This window comes from Netta rufina (genome assembly GCF_964035555.1).
Source record: "Netta rufina genome assembly, chromosome: 3".
NCBI classification, from domain to species: Eukaryota; Metazoa; Chordata; class Aves; order Anseriformes; family Anatidae; genus Netta; species Netta rufina.
In genome coordinates this window covers 96,325,246-96,349,739 of record NC_140125.1, presented here as the reverse complement: position 1 = coordinate 96,349,739, position 24,494 = coordinate 96,325,246, and the positions used below count along the sequence as shown (strand labels likewise).

Below are 24,494 nucleotides of genomic sequence, written 5' to 3'. Positions count from 1 at the left end.
GGTGATCAGGATTCAGTGCCAGTGGGTGGTCTGGGAGATGCTTGTCAGAAGAGCCCATGTCTCCAGTCCCTGGAGATAGTACTGCTTTTCCTTCCCTCAATGAACTTCTGCTGGGGTTTACTTCCTCCAGACCAGCTAGGACAGGGCTCCTCCACTCTTCATTTATGATGTTTCTCTAAAGGAGATATAATCTGTCATCCCTCATGCTCAAGTCCTTTAACATTTACCCATACCAAAGTAATGATCTGTATTCTTGGGGACTGAGGGAAGGGAGACTAACTTGAGAGAAATATGAACTTTTTCCCGTAGCTTTTTCTATCATTCTGACAAGCAGTTGTCTCTTGCCAGCACAACAGGAATCACACCCTTACCGACATTTCCATCTTCTCTGAAACAGCAATGAAGGAATTAGACAAAATGTCAGTAGACCAAGGTGTGTGGGTGACAGGGCTACCTAATAAGCTTTACAAGGCCAAATACTGTGCCCTAAATCTTAACTGAGGTATTTTCAAACAGCTGTTGGAACGAGGTCCTTATAATATCCCAAGAAAGCCCCAGCCTACTGTCAGAAAAGCTTCAGATACGGAAGCCCAAAGAAGACATGATGTTTGGACCACTCAGATACATCTTGTCTATATCCTATTTTTCCAGCAGAGAATATGGCTGCAAACACTCAGTCCTCCATTCTGGCAGAGATAATTTCACTCTGAAATGTATGGTGCACTTTATTTGGAGTACAAGAGTTTAAAACACAGGCATTAAGTGTTGTTTCTTTAGGTTACACCAAGGTTTCCTCAGTAGGGGAACACAAAGGTTAAATCCACATGACTAGTTTAAGGCCCACTTGGGGATGAGACAGCTATGGAGAGAAGTAGCATCTCCACAGAAAACATGTGCTGGTCAGTAGTTAGAATCTGAAGGAAGCACCTGAAAATGTCTTTCTATCCCCATTAATTATAAACAGAATTTGGTTTAATAGACAACATAAAGAATGTCCCATGTTATCCCCTACTGCCCTGTGGGACTAATAGTAAAATTTACCATTTCACTCATGTATTGGGATGGACACAAAATAACAATAGTAATTAAAAAAAACAACACCCTTCCATTCTGTCTTTGAATCATCTTGGGAAAACCACCTTTTCACATCTGCTAGGCTGGGTTTTGTTCTCTATTTTAATTTTTACGAAGCTGGGCTGACATGTTTATTTAGGCAGTAGTGATTTTATCATCAAGTATTTTTCAATAACTGTCCTGGTGCATTGCAGGCCATTTACATGAACAAACAAACAGTTCATGAGACTGCTGAAGCCAATTTTTATAATGAAGATGGGTGTTAGCTGTTGATAATGAAAACACTGCTAGAAACTCAGTGTTTTAGATTTATATAGGAAGGTGAATAAATCAGGGAGTTGTCTGAAGACTACGAAGATTGTTGTTTGTTTGTTGTTGTTGTTGTTGTTAATTTCAAGTTAGTAGTTTTATCAAACAGGGATATTCTTGCTGAATAATTTATTAAATATGGACATTTTTGCTGTTTCTGAGTTCTCATAGCACTGTGCACCCCAAAACTCTTCCTTTGAATGCAGAGGTCATAGTTCAGCCTGTATATTTGCGTTCTACCCATACAGGGTATCATTACAAGGCCTATTCATCTGCAAGTTTTATCTCAACTAATTTTTGTCATTCCAAGCAACCTTTGTGAGTTTTTCAAATTGATAAATGTAGGCACTCCACTTTGATGTCAACAGGTTCTTCCTGTACAATATAAATCCAAGAGTTACATCATCTCTTTGATTTCTCCCATTCTTCATACATCATAAACTGTCTCCCATACTTGGATCATTTCTGAGTGTTAGCAGAGGTATATCACAGAATTTTTCTGTAAGCTTCGTATATCTGTAAAGAGCTCTTATTTTATTTTATATTAGTAAATATATTTATATATTCTCATTTTCATGTTGGACTTGGGCTCTCTTTAAGTCTGAAACTTTCCAGGGTTGAGCATCATCATCCAATCATCCATAGCCTATAATTCACTGAGTGCTATATTCTATTAAAGAAAAGCTCAGATGGTCCTTTAATTTAACTTTTTTTTTTTTTTTTTTTTTTTTTTTTTTTTTGTAGCAGTGACATTTTGAATGGTTATGTTATTGTTGGCAAGTTAACTGGGAGTTCTGTGTTTTAGATGAGGCCCTAACACTGACTTGCTCTGAGGATTCATGCAAAAAAGTTCACATATTTGGGCTTCTGATTAACTTCCAATCATCATTCGTCTTATGTAAGTGAATTAGGTTCCTAGCTTTTAGATTTAGTGAAAACCCATGGGAACCTATAAAGTTAACCATTATTAGTGAAAATAAAATATGCTAGTAAATAGCTTCAGTAAAATGCATTGCATTTCTAAATTAATGTCACCCTCCAAGTGGGTGTGGCCCAATGCTTTAGGAAACAGAATAATCATATTTTAATATTGGACTTGTTTAATAGAAACAGATTTGTATTTACACAAGCAGGAACTATTCACCATTTAAAAATATTTTTAATGGTTCTGTTTTGGTCTACAGCATTAATGTTCCTTGGTGATCAAAGGAAGTTTGATTTTGGTGTTATTCACATGATTGATTTTTAACATGAGTCAATATATGTAGATAAAAAACATGCAGTGACCCTGTCTCCTGTACCACACAAAGGTTTGAGCTATTCATTAAAAAAAAAAAAAAAAAAAAAAAAAAAAAAAGTTTAGTTTGTTACAAATAGAAATAGAAATAGTAATAATAATAGAAATAAAAATAGTAATAGAAAACTAAGCACAGTAGACAGCGTATCAGCTATTGAAACTTAAACTTATTAGACCTGTTATGTAAAAGGCATAAATATTTAAGAAATTTATTTTTATTCTCTACTAAACCTGGACTGTCGTATCTGCAGATTTCTTAGGGTCCCCCCTTTCCAGTCATCATCCTTTGGGTTAAGGGATAATATGAGCCATGACTTGCCATGACTTGGACACCATGATCCTTGTAGGTCACATCCAACTCAGCATATTCTGTGATTGCATGATACTCCAGCCATCCAGTAAAAACATGCTGCGTGTCCAGATGTATATACACATTAGTCTAATTTCTGTATGTAAACATAATTAAAGTTTTATCTCAATGAACCGTCCAAGAGTACTAAGAAGGCAGTTGTATTGCTAGCAATGTGTTGTATTTTGCTCCATCTTCCACTAGAGGGCAAAGTTCACTGCAATGAATTCTTTCGTACATTTAAAATATGTTGTAAATATACTATTGACAATGGATAGGATGTGAGGGTGAGTAGACTTGATAATTTCCATCTGCACTTTCACTTGAAAATTACCTTATACAAATATTTGCTCAGATTTTTTTTATTTTTTATTTTTTTTATTAAAAGAACAAACAACAAACTAAACTAAACTAAACAGCAACAACAGAATGATAACCTTCTGCTACTTGTATGAGGGAGGGTAGATATGGTGAGCTCCTATAATCGGTATCATTTCATTTGTTGTCTCAGGGTGTAAAATAATAGCAGCTGACTATCTGAAATGCTGTACCGAAAGGGTACTGTGCTGTTGTTCAGGCAGATTAGACCCAGCACCAAGCTCTTTTTGTTTGAAGACCCACCATGTACCTGCATCTTTATAGCTGATGAAATTGCACAGATGAAGCTGAAAGATAGCTCTGACAGGATTTCTACACTCCTTGGTCTTGAAAAGTGACAGCTTTGACACGGTTACCACTGGACATACTACTATGATGGACTGTGGGTGACTGTGTCTTTTTCTCTTACTTAAAAGACCAATTAAAGCAAACAGGAGTCCTGTTATGGTATCTTCTGGAATAAAATAGTTACATGAGTTGATCTTTATATATATATGATATATATAAAGTTCCTTTTCTCTTTCATTGGAATAAAATAGCTCTGAAAGGTGCATGAGACTGCAACTCTTGTAGTGACAGAGAGCCTGAGCCATTTAGACCCATGATTTCAAAATTTGATTCCTCTGGCAGTCCCTAAGCCTTTAACAGAGGACTGTGTTGGGTGGAAGAAATCAGGACAGCATGTGGCTTGATGAACATGAGCTTCCATTTTCCAGGTGTCAATTCCCATTGTTGATCCTTTGAAGGGGATCAGCCCCAGTCCCTTCTCCTGCAGGCTCTACCTGAGCCATCTACTCTGTTAAGAGAAAAGAGATGTTTGTTTCTTTTCTAGCCATCAGGTCAGCTGCAGAAGCTCAGAAGAACATGAAGGCACTACTGCCATAAATATCTGTCAGGGCGGAGAGCCCAGGGCAGAGATTTTGGGTGCTGGTAGTCATTTTGAAGTAGAAGGCAATGAACTGTCCTAGTGAAAAGGCAGGGATGGGGATGGGGTCTGTGGTATGCAGCTCTCATAATGAAAGACTGCCTCTTTGTACCTCTTGACTTTCAAACTCCCTTTTCTGTTTCTGTCAGCAAGGGATGAGTACACAGTTCATGTATGTCTCTCCAAAAGTCTCCCCGTTGTTTAAATGTTTAGCAACACTGTCTTGAAAATGGGTTGGAAGGAAAATGTTTTTTAAAGAGGCATGGGAAATGTTAAAAAATGGCCATTTTTGTACCTTATCAGACACATGAGAAGAGGTCACAGGACCAGTCTTGCAGAGGACTAATTTTCTTTAATATATGAGTCTGGGCTCAAGCCAATTTCATTGCGTTTCCTGGGCCTAAATGGAGTTTTATTGAAATCACTGAGTATTGTCATGTTGGAAGGGTCAGCCTTCCATAATCATTTTCAGGTCTTCAGGCTCACATGTAAGCAGAATATTTAAAAGGATTTTTTTTTTTTTTTTTTTTTTTTAATGAAATCAGTGGTGTTTACTTCACCATCCAATCTCCTACTCACTGGAGTTTGTATTTGATTAATAGTTGCATAGTGGGAATTGACATTCTGTGAATGCAGCAGCCTTTCAGGGTTGCCATGGAAAAGCACTTTTCTCCCAGACATCATCCCAGCTGCTTTTATTTCCAGAAGTGAATTTCTTTCTCTATTTTGAACTTTGATATTTAAATGCTGAATTTCCACATCTGTACTTGTGTTAAGTGTGTTGTGGTTGATCATCCTTCTACTATCTGTGCTGAGAACAATTGCTTTAGTATAGGAAAAGAAAATCAGAAGCAAACAAGCTAGTTAATTATTGCTCTGCTACAAACTGGACCTCCTAGCTGGGAAAGTATTAATGTTTTATATTGCTGTCTCTCCTTTGTATATTCTTTTATTGCATTCCTTGGGCTTAGTGAGCCATTTTAATCATATCATGCTTAGGTGACATTTCTATTACTTTGGACTTAGTTTGATAATGTCTCCAGAAAATGCCTCTGGAGTTCTTGCTCAGCACATCTTCAAAGAAAAGCATTTAAACTAAAGCACTTTAGAAGTATCTTAACTTGGTAATCAATTGCTTTCTTTGAAGCCATCAGATTAGCAACAGAACAGGGAGGTAGTTTAGGCTCAACAGGAGCCACAGCAGCATGCACTTAATGTGGAGATGTCTTAGTCTCTGGAAAGAGTTCTGCTATCCACTCCCCACTCCTGCAGAGACGGCTCTTCCAAAGGGGAAAAAAAAATCAATTTCTGCATCACTCCTTTTGGCCAGGGCAGTGAGGTAATTTTGAAAGCCTGTCCGTCTTTATTTCCAGTAGGGGAAGCTGTTAACGGTAGAAGCCTGGTATTTCTTCGGTGTAAGTCTGTTGATTTAGAAAACACACACGAAAAAACACTGTTTTCATGAACACAGTAGGATCAAACCCCAGCAGGCCCTGTCCATACTTAGAAATCAAAATTTGCACAGGGAATGCTGTGCCTAGAAGTGTACAGACTTCCTCTTGGAACACACAGCTGCTTCTGTTTCTTTCTGCCTTCATGTTTACACAGACAGCCTCTGCTGGATTAGCCTAAAACATTCTCAAACACCAAAATGTGCATTATAATACTTTGTCTTAATTTCTAGAAGTTTCCACATAATTTCAAACTTGAGTTCGGACTTATGTCTGGCATTCTAGGATGATTGTGTATAGTTTTCTGCAAAGTAGATTTCAGGAAGACATTTTTAACACATACAACAATATCAAATATAAGAGAAAATCTGGCCCTAGCTAGCAACTGTTTTCTGAGAAATCTTTATCTTAGCCTTCTGTATCTTCGGATTAATACATTTTAGGACAACAAGAGAAGGAAACTCAAGTACCACAACACTCTTAACATCTGCTTCTAATGTTGGTTTTTGAAAGGAATTAATTCTATGACAAGCCCTGTGGTGATGGGGACAAACTTGCCATAGCCTGGGGGCTGCTCCTGATGCTAAGAGCCTAAGCGAAGGTTGAATTTGGGACTGGATACAACTCCATATCCATAGGAATCTGAAACCAGCAAAATGGGAATGTTAAAAATAATCTCTATAAATACTTTGCAAATGGGAACTGCAACCTGGGGCCATGTCTTTTCTTGTAAGATAGTAATAAAAACAATACAAGAATATAAAAAGAACAGAAGTAAATTTGTGTGAAAAATATCAAACAAGATTCAGTGGGTAAACAAATGATAATTATACACTTTTAATCAAAGGCAGTGAAGACCAGTCATAAAGCATGTGGATTCAAACACAGACACAAAAGGAAAAGCAAACAAACAAACAAACACATAACAAATGGAAGCTACTCCAAAACACTCAGAGCTTTAGAGAAAATTGTATTTTAGACCTCACTGAACACAGATGTTTCTAGAGAATTTCCTGCTGATTTTTCAGATTGTAAATAACTCTTCTGAGGCATTGAGAAAAAGTAAAAACATCAAAAGCTGATGAACCTTTGGAAACTTTACATTTTAAAGGAAAAATTGGTGCAATTAGAATTCACTTAACTTTTATTGCAGGTATCGATATAATGTATACTCTGAAATATGGCCTTAATTAACTCCACTTCCAGTTATGTTTAAAAAAAAGTATAATAAAATTAGTTTTGGTGAGTATGTACTTTGGTAAGTATGTACTTACTTGGTATAAGGAAGATGGTATTTACCTGTGTTTCAGAGATGTTATGAATATCAAGGCATTAGTGTTTTATTTTTGTTTGTTTGTTTGAAAAAAAATTTTGAACTTTGATAAAGAGATCATATATAATAAATTGTAAGTTATAATACTTGCTTTTTGTTTGTTTGTTTGTTTTTTGTTTTTCTCCATATGTAAAGAGTGTCTATCATTTTCATAGTTAGGGCAAATATGATCTTAATACAAATTTTAATATGTTTGTTGACAGTTACACATATATACTCATGAAGATTCAGTCAAAGTTTGGGGCTTGGATTTAAAGCATCTAAGGTCAAAAATCTTTGTTGCATTGGAAAGTCAATCAGGGAACAGGACTTGTTCAATTATGCATCTAGTCTGGGAAGTAAATGTGATGGAGGAAAGTCAGCTCTGAAATCCATTTAATTTCACGCTTTTGCCTGGAATTTGAAAGTAGTGATGTTTAAAGTTCTTCAGCTGTTCTGATTCAATGAGCAGTGACCTCCTTCCTGAGGCATGGAAGCATCCATCAAATGGATGCTTCAAGTCATTGCTAAGCAATGACTTGATTTCTGTCAGTTCACAAATAGGTCACAGTCAATATACTGAGAAAATTTCAAATGTTCGTGTTGCTGGAAATTCTGAAATATTTGTTTTGTTTCCATTACAAATGAAATTTTGAAAACAAATTTAAATACTCCTTAAATCAAAATGCATCAGTGGGGTTATGTGAACTAATCCAAAGCAGATAACACTAAGCTGTGTGATTAGAAAGTTCTTGTCTCCTCTGCTGCCTTACTCCATTTCTTGTGTAGGTTAGGATTCTCATGTCTTCCATATGATTCCTCAGGTCTTCCGTATTGGCCTGGTACCCTGCCTGGCAACCAGCTCCTATCATCACCTTTAGTGAAGTTATCCCTGCAAGGAGCTGCAGAACTCAATTATCCCACAGTAGAAAGTGGAGACTCTTCCCATAATTTCCACAAAACACAATGTTGGTGAAATCCACTTTAATATTTCATGGAAGTTATCCAAAATGAAACATTTTGGTCAGAAATCACAATATTCCAGTTATGGTCAGGATTTATTATTTTGAAACAATTTTTATTTTCTAAGTGAGTAATTAAATCTGCAAAAGAAATCACATTGTTTACAGAAAGCTTTGTTTTCTTGTTGCTAGCCCTCTTTCATTGAAAAATAATGTCAGAAATTCCTCAACCATTTCCCTCTTGGACTAGCCTTGCATGAGAAGTTGAACCTGGCCTGGGAAAGGGCAGCCCAAGGAAAACTGATGCACTTCTGGGCCTCTGTGTGTTTTCACCAGTTCCCTACCAGCTTTACTTACCTCTGAGATAAACAATCTCCACCACTAAGACTTATAGTTCCTGTAGCCTCTACTTATTCAGATGCAAATTTTTCCATTGCACTTTGCTCTGGTGCCTCTCCAGGGCTCTATCCTTGGAGAACCTGCCAGGGAACAGTGTCTGCATTATTTGTCCCTGTTGTGCATGTTCTTACTGCTATCTGGAAAGAGTTTGGAAATCTTTGAGTTAAAAAAGCAAAAATGCAGTTGTGTATAGTAATGGTTTGCAATTTAATCAGTATGCTCTACTGCATACCTGGCTGAAGGCACAATATTAGTCTTTGTTACAATCACCACTTCTACTTTATATTTCCTTGCAGAGAGATGAAAGTTGCAAAAGAATTGGTTGCTTAACTGACTGAATCTTTGAATGTGATTTTATAGTGTCATTTCAGAAAAACTGCATACATCATAATTATAAATTGTCTGTTTCCATTATTTATTTTCTCTCTCTTTAGTTGAGTGTAGTTCTTGCTCTGCTGATGTATACCTCTTTTGAGGTATACCTCTTGATGTGTACTCTGCTGGTGTATACCATTTATTGGTACTCTGGATTTCATACACTTGTACTCAGAAAAACTGGTTATCCAGAAAACAGTTTTATAAAAGTGTTTGCTGGTTATGCCTGTATAAATAAGCATGTTTAGTCCCTGAAATAATAAGAAATTAGTCATTTTTCCTAGTGAGAAAGAATGACTATATTTAAAAGAGTCTTGAATACCTAATTTACTGTCAGTGTGGATTAGTGTTAGTGGAAAGCTAAAGCCCTATAAGCACTATTAGAATTAAATTTTGCCGGGGATATCAAGGGCAACAAGAAAGGCTTCTATAGGTACACTGAGCCCTCTCCAGAAGGAAATGGGAGACCTGGTTACCCAGGATATGAAGAAGGCTGAGGTATTCATTGCTTTTTTTGCCTCAGTCTCCACCAGCAAGAGCTGTAGCCTCATAGTCCAAGACTCAGAAGGCAAAGGCAGGGACGGGATGAATGATGAACTTCCCACTGTATGAGAAGATCAGGTTTGAGACCAGCTAAGGAACCTAAACTTGCAAAGTCCATGGGGTCTGATGAGATGCATCTGGGTGTCCTGAGGGAACTGGCAGATGAAGTTACTAAGCCACTATCCATCATTTGAGAAGTTGTGGCAGTCTGGTGAAGTTTCCAGTGACTGTAAGACGGGAAACATAACCCCAGTGTTTAAAAAGGGAAAAAAGTAAAACCTGGGGACCTGCAGGCCAGTCAGTCTCACCTCTGTGTCTGGCTAGATCATGGAGCAGATATTCCTGGAAACTCTGCTAAAGCACATGAAAAACAAGGAGGTGATTGATGACAGCCAACACGGCTTCACTAAGGGCAGATTACGCCTGACAAATCTTATGGCATTCTACAAAGGGGCCATCCAGAGGGACCTGAACAGGCTTGAGAGGTGGGCCTGTGTGAACCTCATGAAGTTCAACAAGGCCAAGAGCAAGGTCCTGTATTTGGGCCAAGGCAATCCCAAGCAAAAATACTGGCTAGGCAGAGAGAGTGGATTGGGAGCAAGCCTAATGAGAAGGATCTGGGATTGTTGGCTGACAAGAAGCTCAACATAATCTGGCAATGTGCTCTTGCAGCCCAGACAGCCAACTGTATCCTGGGCTGCATCAGAAGAAGAATGGACAACAGATCAAGGGAGGTGTTTGTCCCACTCTACTGTGTTCTTGTGAGACCTCACTTGAACTGCTGTGTTCAGCTCAGGGGCCCCCAGAACAAGAAGGACATGGACCTATCTGAGCAAGTCCAGAGCAGGACCACAAAGATGATCAAAGGTCCGGAGCATCTCTCCTATGAGGACAAGCTGAGAGATCTGGGGTTGTTCTGCCTGGAGAATAGAAGGCTCTGGGGAGACCTGATAGCAGCCTTTCGGTACCTAGGAGAAAGCTGGGGAGAGACTCTTTGTCAGGAAGTGGAGTGATAGAAGTGGGAATGTCTTTAAACTAAAAGATAGTAGGTTTAGATTAGATATTAGGAAGAAATTCTTTACTCAGACGGTGGTGAGGCACTGGAGCAGGTTTCCCACAGAAATTGTGGATGCCCAAATCCCTGGAAGTGTTCAAGGCCAGGTTGGATGAGGCTTTGAGCTACCTGGTCTAGTAGGAGGTGGCCTTCACATGGTGGGGAGGCTGGAACTAGATGGTTTTTAAGGTGCCTTCCAATCTAAACCATTCTATGATTAAAGATTTAATGGAGTATTTTGAAAGAATGGTATAAAAGTGAATGTTTTCTGGCTACTTTATTGGAAACATTCTTATTTCTTATGCATATTACCTCTTGTTCCAAAGAGTTTTAAACCTGTGTCTCAATTATCAAAGGTTGTAGATCCTCTAGAGAGTGACTTAGACTTGTGAAAAAGGTCTTATATTGAGAACACTTCAGAAAGCTTTATATTAGTTGAGGCAGCTGTGATTCATAGCACAATAAAAGTAAATTGACCTTTTAAAGGCAAATATGTTTTGCTGATTACTCTACAGAACTAAATGAACAAAGGTCTAACTAAGATGTTATATAACTGCCTCTTTTCTAAGCGTTGGCCGAGTCTTTACAAGGTTATTTTGGCCAGGTAGGTAATTTCTCTTTGAACCTAAATGCTGTAAATACTTATATATTGTGAGGATATTCTAATCTCTTCAGTACAATTTTCACAGCTACAAACACAGATTTGTTTAGTTTGCTCTTTCACTGTTCTTAGAAATAATCAAGTGTCACTTCACCAGAAAACTGTGTGAGAGTCAGAAAAATTTTGAATCATTAATCAACTTTATAAGAATAATATAGAATTTTATAACTGGTCAAAGAATCAAGAACAGAGATTATAAAAGCATTACGAGCATCGTCCAACATAAACAGACGCAATTCTTCTAAATTCGTAGGAAAACAAATAAGGCTCCCTGCCAGCTGCTTTGACCTGGGGATGGAAGATTGCCAGTGACAGAACAGGATGAGGTCTCATGAAGACAACAAACCAGTAAAAAGTACAGAGTCCAAATTACATTCACACTTCAGATCTTGTGGACATGGGCACATTCCTCTATGACTCTGAGGGATGATAGTCACACAAAGTCTAGTAAGGAACAGTTAATCCCAACTTGTTCTGCCTACCTTGCATTTCTGTTACTTTTAAGCTGATTTTCTGGTACTATGTGTTTGATAGCTCATCTTTGCAGAGAAATGACCTTCATATTCTGAGGATTTCTTTCCCAGACTTAAGTCTGTATGTTGTACTGTGATCCAGGTACAAGGCTGAGTTTAATGAGTTAGGCTGTATGTCCTGTTAAGTGTCCTCTGAACACCTTAGGCTGACTACCATGCAGAGAGAACAAGAAACAAATGCCAATACCCTGCTTTAGCACTTGCCCAGACACCTGAAATAACCAAGTATAGTGCCCATCACAGCTTGCAGAAGTTCAAACTTCTCTCACTTTCTTCCAAAAGAATCAAGTACTTACACATGGAGCTGCAGAAAGCAAGTGCACTGGGACACCATTTTCTATCCTGCTTGTAGTGGCACTTGAGAACACAAAAATCATGAAGACAAATCAGAGAGGAAAGGATAAGACTTTGTGGCCTCTTGGCTAAACTGTGGAGAAAAGGCATGGGGCCTGTTCCACAGAAGGCTGACATGTTTCACATTACATCGACAGGTTATGGAAATAAGACAGGAATAGGCTTTCAGGTTGTTAGGATGAACTCACCCAGGCCAAAGCACTCATCTCCTTCACATCTGGCCGAGATAGAGCTATATGATTACAGGGAAAAAAGCAACACCCTCCTTTTAGGGACCTGCAAGTCTAAGTGTTATTTTACCAGACGGGATGTAGTACTTTTTTGATGTTCTCCATATTCACTCAAGGACTACTGAAAGTCATTTATAAATCTAGATAGCCGTGACTTTCTAGACCCCATGTCATGGCAAAACCAGGCCTTCAGACATCTGACTAGTATGCACTCTTCTGCAATAATTCTTCAAGGTTTTTACATGAGAGAAGACTTGTGAGAGCAGACTTCAGAAAATTGTATGTTATTCATTTTTTTTGCTACAGCTTAACTTCTGCATTAACTTTTCTTCCTGGCATTAATCAGTGAAGTCCTTGAAGTCCTCTCACGTCTTTTCGTTCAATTAAATCTCTACGAAGTAATCAGTATTGACAGTGTCTGTCCAGAAAATATAGATAACTTTCTGTCTTCATAGGGACTGTTATTTGCAATCACTATGCTATCAAAATAAAACAAAGATACATTTTGGAGGAAAAAAAAAAAAAAAAGATTATTATTTGTCAGGCCTAAGGAGGGACTCAAGACCTCATACCTCATACTCAAGGAACAAAGCAAGGCAGAATCAGTAGGAATTTCAGGTAAGTACAGTAGGCAATGAATACCAGCAAGAAAGTCTAGGACTAGATAATACAATAAAAGTGCATTTTTCATTGATTGGATGCATGAGCAATTTGAGAAAAAGAGTTGCTGTATTCTCAGTTCACCACCTAACTGTGTAGGTTTCCTTACCCTAGTAGTGGAAGTCCTGCTTCTCAGAGGGCTTAAATGCACATTAGAAAATAAACAGAACATGATCAATACCTCCTGTGTTCTTTTGGTGATTCTTATTTTTTTCTGGAATACATAAATACCAAATTCTGGTGAGACAATAAGTAATTCAAAACAGGGTTCATTTAAATGAAATGAGTTTGTTAATACACTGCAGATGTTGCTAGAATTTTGTCCCTGTATATCATCAAGGATTGTCTAACCTCTGTAGCTGCAGGATTCTGGGTTTGGAAATCGAACTTCTGTCTCCTGTGTCAGCTGTTAAACGTGTCCTGTGTTGTAAAGAGCTGTGCTGCAGCAGTAGGGTGGTGCAAGGTCTGTGGGCTGCCTTGGTCATTGTGCCAGATGAAATCAGGAATCAGGTCTGTGGTAGAGGGAGGGATGTTGCTGCTGACACCTAGTTCCCTTACCCCTTCCTTAACTTTCCTTTGTCTAAAATTATTTCCTTGCCTAAATTTATAAAATAAATACATTAAATAAACGTATTGCCTAAAGTTATTAATATGCCTTTCCATTTTGAGGAAGGGAAAAAGAAGAGAAAAATGTTAAATGATTAAAAATTGCTGCTGTTGCTATAGACTTGGCTCCTGATTCCTTGAAAATGAAGCAGGGTGAATTTTCAAAAGTATGACAAAAGTATGACAAAGTCTGGCAATATAGAACAGATCCATAACGTAATTATAAACAGTATGTGCCACTTCAATGTCACACTTTTTTTTATAGAGTTAGATTGCCAGATCAGCTTTACACCTTAAAAAGCTCAGAATCAAAGTTAATTTTCTAGGGCAAGACCAGTATTTTTTTAAGAAATGCATCATCTGCTAATGTATTATTTGTTCTAAGTACCAAAACAAAGTAGTGCTGTTGACACATTGAACTTTGAAGGCTTCTTCCAACCTTATCTTTCTACAATTCTAAAATACCAAAGCTCCAATAGTTTCCATGACCTTTGCTCTAAAGAGGATGCTGAATATGAAAACTTCACAAACTTGTGATCTTAATATTGCTATATACGTTCTGTCTTATCCTGTATTCTCTTCAAATCTTATTGAAATTGATATGGTTCTTCATTTGAATATCATCCATCAAACTTCATTACTCAGATGCAAATCCTATAGTACTCAAAACACACTGGAAAATTATAAAGTCCTTTCTGCACATACTAATTACTGTTATACAGTTCTTTATTTATTTATTTTAATTAAATGTTTTCATGATTTATGTATCTGAAGTGTAAGATTAAGGAGAGGTCCTTTAGATATGATTTAAGAAGACTTACTCAAAGTGATAGAAATATGACTTCAGTTTTAACTAACTTTATGTGCATTATCTCATACTGAATGCTTTGTAAGGCAGATGCCCTTGCTGTGATTTTGACTTGAGATGACTCTTTTAAATTGGAAAGTGATTTATCTTTCCCCACCCTTTTAATTATGGGAATATGATATAACAGAAAGCAGGCCATACCTTGAAATAGACAGGAGCAGTAAACATACAGATACTGTTGAATGCGAGTAGGAACTCATTACATTGCTGTCCTTTGCATGACTGAGGGTACTGTCTTTCATTGTTAAAATTGTGTGATATTTTATACAGAAATTGAACTGATAACTAATTTTCTTTTCCATTTTTTAACCTCATGCTCCCTCCATCCCGTGACATTTTGGCTTGGCAGCCCAGTCATCCCATAGTGCCTATTCCAGAAAATGAAACACTCAGCTCTAAGGAGGTAATCAGTTGACATTTAATGGGTTTATGCATTTGGATGCTAGCTTAATAATTTATTTATGTAACATATGTATGAGTTGATGAGCAAAAATGTGCTGAGCTCACAAACCTGCTCTTGTCCAGTGCATGAGCTAGATAAACATTAATTATTCTTAATGATTAAAAAGAAAGAAAGAAAGAAAGAAAGAAAGAAAAAAAAAAAAAAAAAAAGAGTTGTTTTGGAGGCTGTGCTGTTTGTGTGAATTTGAATTAACACTAACATTTCAGGTTTCTGGTGTGTGCTGCTGGGATGATATCAAGTGGGATTTGTTAAAAAAGTAAGCCCCAAGGGTTCTGAAGGGCAGAGGAGTCCAGGAAGGCTGGGCACTCTTCAAGAAGGAAACCCTAATGGCATAGGAGTGGTGTGTCCCCACATGCCCAAAGACGAGCCGGCACGGAAGATGACCAGCCTGGCTGAACAGAGAATTGTGGCTTGAGTTTAGGAGAATAAAGAGGGTTTATAATCTTTGGAAAAGAGGGCGGGCCACTCGGGAGGACTATAAGGATGTTGCGAGGCTGTGCAGGGACAAAATTAGAAAGGCCAAAGCTCATCTAGAGCTCAATCTGATGACTGTCGTCAAAGACAACAAAAAATGTTTTTACAAATACATCAATGCAAAATGGAAGACTAAGGAGAATCTCCATCCTTTACTGGATGCAGGGGGAAACTTAGTTACAAAAGATGAGGAAAAGGCTGAGGTGCTTAATGCCTTCTATGCCTCAGTCTTTAGCGGCGAAACCAGTTGCTCTCTGGATACCCAGTACCCTGAGCTGGTGGAAGGGGATGGGGAGCAGAATGTGGCCCTCACTATCCATGAGGAAATGGTTGGCAACCTGCTACGGCACTTGGATGTACAGAAGTTGATGGGGCCAGATGGGATCCACCCGAGGATGCTGAGAGAACTGGCGGAGGAGCTGGCCAAGCCACCTTCCATCATTTATCAACAGTCCTGGCTATCAGGGGAGGTCCCAGTCGATTGGCGGCTAGCAAAATGCCCATCTACAAGAAGGACCGGAGGGTAGACCCAGAGAACTATAGGCCTGTCAGTTTGACCTCAGTGCCAGGGAAACTCATGGAGCAGATTATCTTGAGTGTCATCACGTGGCACTTTCAGGGCAGCCAGGTGATCAGGCCCAGTCAGCATGGGTTTATGAAAGGCAGGTCCTGCTTGGCGAACCTGATCTTCCATGACAAAGTGATGCACTTAGTGGATGAGGGAAAGGCTCTGGATGTGGCCTACCTTGACTTCAGCAAGGCTTTTGACACTGCTTCCCACAACATTCTCCTCAAGAAACTGGCTGTTCGCTGACTGACGTACGCTTCATTGGGTTAAAAACTGGCTGGATAGCCCGGCCCAAAGAGTTGTGGTTAATGGCGTCAAATCCAGTTGGAGGGTGGTCACTAGTGACGTTCCCCAGGGCTCGGTACTGGGGCCAGTCCTCTTTAATATCTTTATTGATGATCTGGATGAGGGGATCGAGTGCACCCTCAGTAAATTTGCAGATGACACCAAGTTAGGTGCATGTGTCAATCTGCTTGAGGGTAGGAAGGCTCTGCAGGAGGATCTGGATAGGCTGGACCAATGGGCTAAGGTCAACTGTATGAAGTTCAACAAGGCCAAGTGCTGGGTCCTGCACCTGGGGCACAATAACCAGAGCTACAGGCTGGGAGCTGAGAGGGTGGAAAGCTGCCTGGCAGAGAAGGACCTGGGAGTATTGGTTGATAGTCAGCTGAATATGAGCCAGCAGTGTGCTCAGGTGGCCAAGAAGGTCAACAGCATCCTGGCTTGTATCAGAAATAGTGTGGTCAGCAGGACCAGGCAAGTGATTGTCCCCTTGTACTTGGCTCGGGTGAGGCTGCACCTCAAGTACTGTGTTCGGTTTTGGGCCCCTCACTACAAGAAAAACATTGAGGTGCTCAAGGGTGTCCAGAGAAGGGCAATGAAGCTGGTGAAGGGTCTAGAAAACAAGTCTTATGAGGAGCGGCTGAGGGAGCTGTGTTCAGCCTGGAGAAGAGAAGGCTCAGGGGCGACCTTATTGCTCTTTATAAATACATTATAGGAGGCTGTAGCGAGGTGGGGGTTGGTCTGTTCTCCCACGTGCCTGGTGACAGGATGAGGGGAAACAGGCTAAAGTTACACCAGGGGTGTTTTAGGTTGGATATTAGGAAGAACTTCTTTACTGAGAGGGTTGTGAGGCATTGGAATGGGCTACCCAGGGAAGTGGTGGAGTCACCATCCCTGGAGGTCTTTAAAAGATGTTTAAATGTTGAACTTAGTGATATGGTTTAGTGGAAGACTTGTTAGTGTTAGGTCAGAGGTTGGACTCGATAATCTCGAGGTCTTTTCCAACCTAGACAATTCTGTGATTCTGTGATTTAAATCATACATTCCCCAATTTCTGGTCGCTGGTATAGCTTCTGTTTTAAACACCAGATGCAAGAACTGCCAGAATCTCTTAGGACAATTAGTTGTTGAGAATTTTATAAAGGACTGTCAAGAAACCTTCAGACAGCATGCAAAGAGGTAGCTTGCCCAACATCAAAATTCAGTGCCAGTTTTATTTGACTTTGAAGGAGAACACAAATCTTCCTGAAATTTATATTCAGTGACTGATTCCTTACTACTTTCACATCTTTACTCTCTAGGACCACAGTGGTTATCATAGATAATTCACTCAAAGAAATCTGAAGTGAAAATCTGATCTGCTACACATTCTTACTTTTCTCTTGAGACAGAACATATAAAATTAAAAAGGTTTAGACAATGGGACAAACAATGAGTTTATTTATTTATTTATTTATTTTTCCTAACAGGATCATGAACATGAATCTGAATTATTGTCTCAATATTGAAATCAACACATATAATTTAATTAACTGTCAGATTATTTACTGCAGACTTTAGAATATAATGAACATCCTTAATTAAAAGACATTTTCTACATTATTTTAGAAATTTACATAAAAACGCATCACTTACTATGAATAAGAGCAGTATGAGTACAGCTATGACACAGGAATTAATTTTTACTACTGCTACTGGGTACATTCTCACAATTAAATCACAAGTTTTTAGATGGATTTAATAATACATATAAGAATGATAATTGCATTTTTGTTAACACATTATTTTTATTTTCTTATTTTAAAATTAGATTCTAGTCTTGCTAAAAGCATCAAAACGGGCATTTAAATAAATTAAATGGATGTTTGCCAATAATTGCTACAAAATGTGTGACTTTCGAGTAGTTTTTCAAAATATTGATGGAGTTTTGAGTGCAAGACCTTCATATATTGGAAGCAGAAGGTTTGCCTGACTTCTGAGTTTGTTGACAGAGCCTGTCAATATATTCTTACAGTTCATCTTGGTTTCTGCTGTGGAAAAGTTAAGATAAAGAAAAAAGGTAGACATCTCACCTGTTGGGTGGATCAACAGGCACCAGGAGAATGCAGGTTCAGCACCAGAAGAATGTGAGACATGAACGTAGCCTCTTTTTTCTCATGTGCATCCCCAGCCTCTCTGGTCAGGGATCCAGGGACTTAGTTACTTCATCTTTTTTGTTTGTTTGTTTGTTTGAACCTTCACTGCAGCTTTCCAGATGCCTCCTTTTTTTCCTTGCCCTTCCTACTTGTTTCTACACCACCAATTCCCCTTACTCTGCCTCCCAGGAGCCACTCCTTGGTTCTCTCAAATAGAGTTGCTATGGTTTATATTGTGGATCTTTCCAAAGTAAGCCCCAAGATGCCTTTGCAAAATAAAGTTAGACAATTAACATCTTGCTGAGCTTCTCTGACTTTTATTTTATTTATTTATTTTTCTTCTGTGAAGCTTCTAAAAGGAACCTATCTTAACTCTAGTAACAGTTTGTGCTGAATTTACACTTTATAAGCTTATATAACCCACAAGGCTCCACCTAATTTAAAATGTCCTTTATTATCAGTGAAATCTTGTTTGGATGCTGAACTGATTAGGAATAGTTCTGTCAAGTGATAAGGCCAATGTTACTCTTACTGCTGCAATAAAAACTTTATATTTCTCTGTCTCTGCCCTTACTAACCATTTCTTTATCTAAAATTACTTGTAAGCTCAACTTGCTAATTTCTTCCCCTTTGGTGTTCCTCACTCAGAGCTAAAAACACTATGAGAGAAAGTCAGTGCAATTTATGCAATTCCAGAAAAAGAATCGGTGGTTAAAGGCTCAGTAAAACATAAGCATTTCCTTGGCCCCATGAAAGGAGTGAGAGAAGGGAAAAGGGAAGATGTTGCTACTGTGTACTTAATAATTTGTATTGTTTTCCTCAAAGTGAAGTATTCACTGGAAAAAGTCTGGAGGTCGTTGCTTTTGTGTTTAGAAGAACAGCATCCTATTCCTCATGCAGCTTCAGCTTCTTTCTGTAACATGAAGCAAATCAGATCTTCTACTTTCTTGTGAAAGCAGGAGAACAAATAATGGATTTTCCTCCCTGTGAAATCCTTCTCTACAACCAGCACTTTTTAGTTGGAGGGGATCTGAAGGATACACCTGTAAAACCTAACCAAGAGATATGACAGTAATTTCCAATACTTATGGTCTTATGATCTGTGGCTTAACCTAGTGTTTGCCCATATTATGGTGTGTGACTGACATAAAAATTACTTTCAGAACTGTACTGTCAGAATATTTAGAGAGAACATAGGGCATATGTCCCTGTGGAGTTATAAAAAGCCATTGTATACAGGTGTTAAATGTACATACTCATTCCCCTCATTCATATATAATTTTCAAAATCTCAAATTTATTGTACAGTTAATTTAGGTTGACATAATCTTTTGCTCTAGCTGTTACTCTCTCTCATCTATTTGTTATTCCTAAAAAATCGGAAATAATTGAGACCTAGCATTTTTAATGTAAGGTCAGTATTCATAAAAAGACCTCATAAGAAAATGCTGATTCCACTGACTTCAGAGGAGACAGTATTTCACTGAGACACTTTTGTGCAGATTCCTCCCCCTTGCCGTTTTCCTTCCTTCCTTCCTTCCTTCCTTCCTTCCTTCCTTCCTTCCTTCCTTCCTTCCTTCCTTCCTTCCTTCCTTCCTTCCTTCCTTCCTTCCTTCCTTCCTTCCTTCCTTCCTTCCTTCCTCCCTCTCTCTCTCTCTCCCTCTCTTTCTCTCTCCCTCTCTCTCTTTCTCTCTTTCTCTCTTTCTCTCTTCTTCCTTTTGTCTTTTCTTCCTTTCTTCCTTTTTCATTTTTTTTTTTTTTCTTAATAAGGGAAACAATCTGCCTGGCTCTGCTTTAATCAAATTTAATACCAAAAGTTTTTGAAATTATGAATTCTATGAAAATGTCAATAAGGCCCAAAGTTCTGTTATACATTGCTCTTTATCTTTATTTACATAAGGAATGTTCCTGGTCAGAGGTCAACATTACTATTAATCATTAAAAGATTCTACATATAAGAAGAAAATGCACCCATTATATGATAGAATCCTTGTACTAAAGAATTTATGTAAGGGTTTATATGAGATCCAACCAAAGATCCAACCAATTTGTAGCACTGCTGATGTGCAGGGTTTATAAACTATCCAAGGAATTAGAGTGTATTTGGTTACTCATAAACAATGCGTAGACAGAGACTAGGCATAGAGATTATAAGCAGCATATAGGAAATAAGCAGAAAATAAAGGAAAGGGCACCAGTAATACAATAAAAAAAAAAACTCTCAGATATTGAAAATTAGAAAATCCTGTGATGTCACTTTTCTCCAAAATAACTGTTCTGACTTGACCTGTAATATTCCAAAATATTTTGAAAGAAAATGAACAAGACCTCTCTGAATCAATAGTCTCAGTGCCCTTAGTTTATTTTGTCCAAACCAAGGACCATAGCACTAGACTGTCTCCATATCATCATAACAGTTCATTTAACTTTATAGTGTCATTTATTTGGATATATAATGATATTGCAAAGGAACATTACAAGTAAGAACATCTACTGCTTTTACTAAGGGAATAAGAATTTCAAGTGCTAGCTGGGATAAATTCTTTAATTTCATAATGGATGGGCTACTAATGAGGAACAGTAAGCTACAGTCTTCTGATACCTACAAATAGAAAGGGAGGTCCAAATGACATCAGTTTCTAAATTTTGAGAAAAAAAAAATCAGCAGAGATAATTTATATTTAGTTTATACTTTATAATGCTTTAAGCTTTATAAATTTTAATACTTTATACTCACAATGGGAAATTTATATTTGCAACAGGTATTTGGGCAATACTTTTTGACAGCTTCAATGATATCTCCTTGCTTTAACTAAAAAGTTTCAGTTATAGCTTATTGACATGAAAGGGCATATTAGATCACCAAGCATTAACAAGGGAAAATGTATTCTGAATTTATGGGGTATTATTTCTAATGTGATCTCTATAAAAAGAATTACAGTAAGTGTATTACTTACATGCTGAATTTACATTAAAAAGTCTAAAAGGGTACTAATGCATAGGCTATATTTAAAATGATATGGAGAAAATATGAAATGTCAGCATGTCACTTAAACTGCCATTTTAATCTAATTCTATCTGGCTTTAAGAAAAATCTGTTGTATTTAGTCTCCTTCAAATAATAGCAGGAATAATGTACAGTAATTTCAGTGGAAAAGAAATTACTTTGAATATGTAGTCAGAACACAAGTGTAGTTTGACAAAGATTTTTTATTATGCAAATACTTATGTAATTCATAAATAATTAGAATCATAGAACCACAGAAAAATCAGTTACAGTGTTTCACCACTCATGATGAAAACATTTTTCCTTATGGGCAGTTAAAATTTCCTACTGGGTGCCTCTTATCCTTTCACTATAAAAACCTGCATTCTCTCTAAATCCTCTTTAAGTAGCTGGAGAGGGAGAACAGATAACCCTTCACTTACTCTTCAAGTTAAACAAGCCCTCTAGTGTGCCCTCATATGGCGTTGGAACGAGTTGCCCAAGGAGGTGGTGGAGTCATGGTCCTTGTGGGTATTTAAGGAAAGTTTGGACATGGACCTTAGGGACATGATTTGGTGAGTGATGCTAGTTGCAGGGGGGATGGTTGGACTAGATGATCTTGGCGGTCTTTTCTAACCTTAATGATTCTATTATATGCCTTTCTCAGAAATCAGGAAACTCCCCAAACCATCCTGATTGCTCTCCATTGGGCTTTTTCTGGTTGGTTGATGTCTCTTTTCTACTCTATCCAAAATATGGAAGCTGTGTTCTAGATGCAGCCTTGCTAGTGCCTGTCAGAGAACAATGACTTCCCTCACAACCTATGAGGGAATGGCATATAGCAGTGCTCTAATTAATGCAGCCTGATATGAGGTTGGCCTTCCTCACCACACAGGTGTACAGATCCTCCTTTGGTTTGGTGTCATCTAGCCCTGAGGTCTCTGTGTGACTGCACAGCTGGTCAGTCCCTGAGCTACCTTTGTATTGGATTGTTCACTCACCCAACCTAGATGTAAGACTTCACATTTGCCTTTGTTCACAAAACTTCTGCTGGCCTATTCCTCCAGCGTGGCAAAGTGCTCCAGAATAGGAGCCATACCCTCAGCTTAGCAGTCTGTGTCTGCTCTCCAAGTTAGGAACATCCACAGACGTCAGGAGTTTGTATGCTTTTCCACCACACAAGTCCCTTCTGGAGTTGTCAGATAGCATTGACTTAAGCCTCCAATGAAATGACACCTGGAACGGTGACTTTGAATAGTTAACTACTACATTTTCTGGTGGTCCCACCAGTTATTTATCCATTATAAACAAATACTGACCTCTGTAGTACACCTTGCTCCTCATTGGGTACAAGGCTTCTATTGAACAGTGTGGAAAGCCTTTCTAAGGTAAGGGAAAACAATATCAATGCCATGTGACTGCCAAGTTGGCCACATGCCATGTCTTCCTGGGCTGTGGTCATACAAGGAATTGGAAGCCCAACAAGTGCATTTAGCCAAGGTAATGCTTTGCCTTTTGAAATTTGCTATGCACATATTTGCTTCCTTAAACCTGTCAATGCATGAAAAACATCCTAAGCCCTATAAGCATAGTTATAAATTAACAGTGCAGGAAAACTAAATTTTTAAAAGACAAGATGTTTAATGAAGTTGTCTGTCCACCACCAAAGCAATTGTAGTCCTGTACCTGGTTATTTTATGGCAGTTTTTATGCTCTCCTCCACTTTGTTTTCACTTCCTTTTTTTTGTTCTTAATACAGGTCACCAATGAAAGAGGTTCTATTTAGCTACAGTGGTGAGTATTACTATTTTTATGACTTGACTACAGTCACAGAATATGTAACTACAGCTTTAGAACCACTTTAATAAATTGTTGTGTATGTGTTTGCTTTGAAAAGATGGTAGGATGCTTTAGCAACACAATTTAGTGTTTGGATAATAAGTTGGCTATTTTTGGTGAGTGTTTTCTATTAATAATTACTAATACTGAATAATTCCACTTCTTAGCTTAAAGTCAAAATTTAATTAATTGTAAGTGGGATGCAATCAAACAGTTGGAAAGAACTGAGGTATGGCCTAGGATTAAATTGTGTGGTAATATTGAAATAAGTTGAATATTATTTTATATTTGAGTGCATAACCACATAGTACCATTAAAATGAATAGTGTGCTATAATTAAACAATACCATATTGAAAATAATATGTTATACTTGACACAATATAGTATTCAACTTGGAAGGTCAGCAAATAGGTAATATAGGAAAGGCTAAAGTGTTCAATACCTTTTCCAGTTTCAGTCTTCACAAAAAAAAAGACTAATTATGACTAAGAATTTAGTTCAGTTACTATTAAGAATTTTGGAGCAGGAACATAGAGATAATAGGAAAAGAACACTTTAAGGAATCCTGAGGTGAAATGGATGTATTCAGGATGGCACAGCCCAGTGAAACCCCCTTAAACACTTAACCAAAGCTACTTCTCAGACTAGTAATTAGCAAAATGAACAAATACCTAGAAAACTGGGGAAAGGCAAAAACAATGTCATATCTAACAAAGAAGGAAATGAAGGTCTAAAGAATTATAGAAAAGCCAGTCCTAATATTATTTCCAAGATTCTGGAACAAAGTATTAAGCAATCCATTTGTAGGCATCTAGAGAACAGCAAGCAGATAAAAGAACTTGCACAGGGACATGTCAGAAACAAATCCTATCCAGTTGATCTCATTTCCTTTTTTGACAGCAAAACAGGTATAGGGGATGTGGTCGATACAGTGCATCTTCGACACAGTCGCACATGACATTCATAAGCAAGCAAAGCAGAAATGAGTTAAATTAAGTTCACATAAGGTAGATCTGCAACCGATTGGAAAGCTGGACTTTGAGAACAACCATTTGCTGCTAAAATGGGAGAACATCTCACTGAGACTTCCATAATGCCATCTTCAAGTTCTAGCACTATAAAATATTGCTCACTACTTGCTCACTTGAATGGGCAGTAAATTTACTAGATTTGCAGATAATCCCCATTTGGGAAGATCTGCAAGCAGTTTGGAAGACAGGATTAAAATCCAAAACCATCACTTACATTAGAGGGATGGCTGAAAATCAAATTATAAAATTCATTAAAGACAAGTATCAATGAAAAGCACAGACAGAAATTGAATGACAATAATAAGGCAGGAGAGAATCTGAGGATTACAGGGGACCACAAAGTGAATCTGAGTTGGAGAGGCAATGTTCTTATAAA

General features: G+C 38.0%; 1 protein-coding gene across 5 annotated transcripts in view; it reads left to right on the top strand.

The window, feature by feature from the left end:
* The window catches only part of MLIP (muscular LMNA interacting protein), a 117,059-nt gene that overhangs the window by 91,679 nt on the left and 886 nt on the right, over positions 1 to 24,494 (top strand). For 4 of the 5 annotated variants that reach the window (XM_084283450.1, XM_084283449.1, XM_084283448.1 and 1 more), the window contains 2 exons: positions 14,690 to 14,743; positions 23,007 to 23,041. In XM_084283450.1, the coding sequence (XP_084139576.1) occupies positions 14,690 to 14,743; positions 23,007 to 23,033 (81 nt within the window). In that variant the 3' untranslated portion in view covers positions 23,034 to 23,041. The remainder of the gene's footprint in view (positions 1 to 14,689; positions 14,744 to 23,006; positions 23,042 to 24,494) is intronic. The other variant, XM_084283447.1, reaches the window with a different exon arrangement.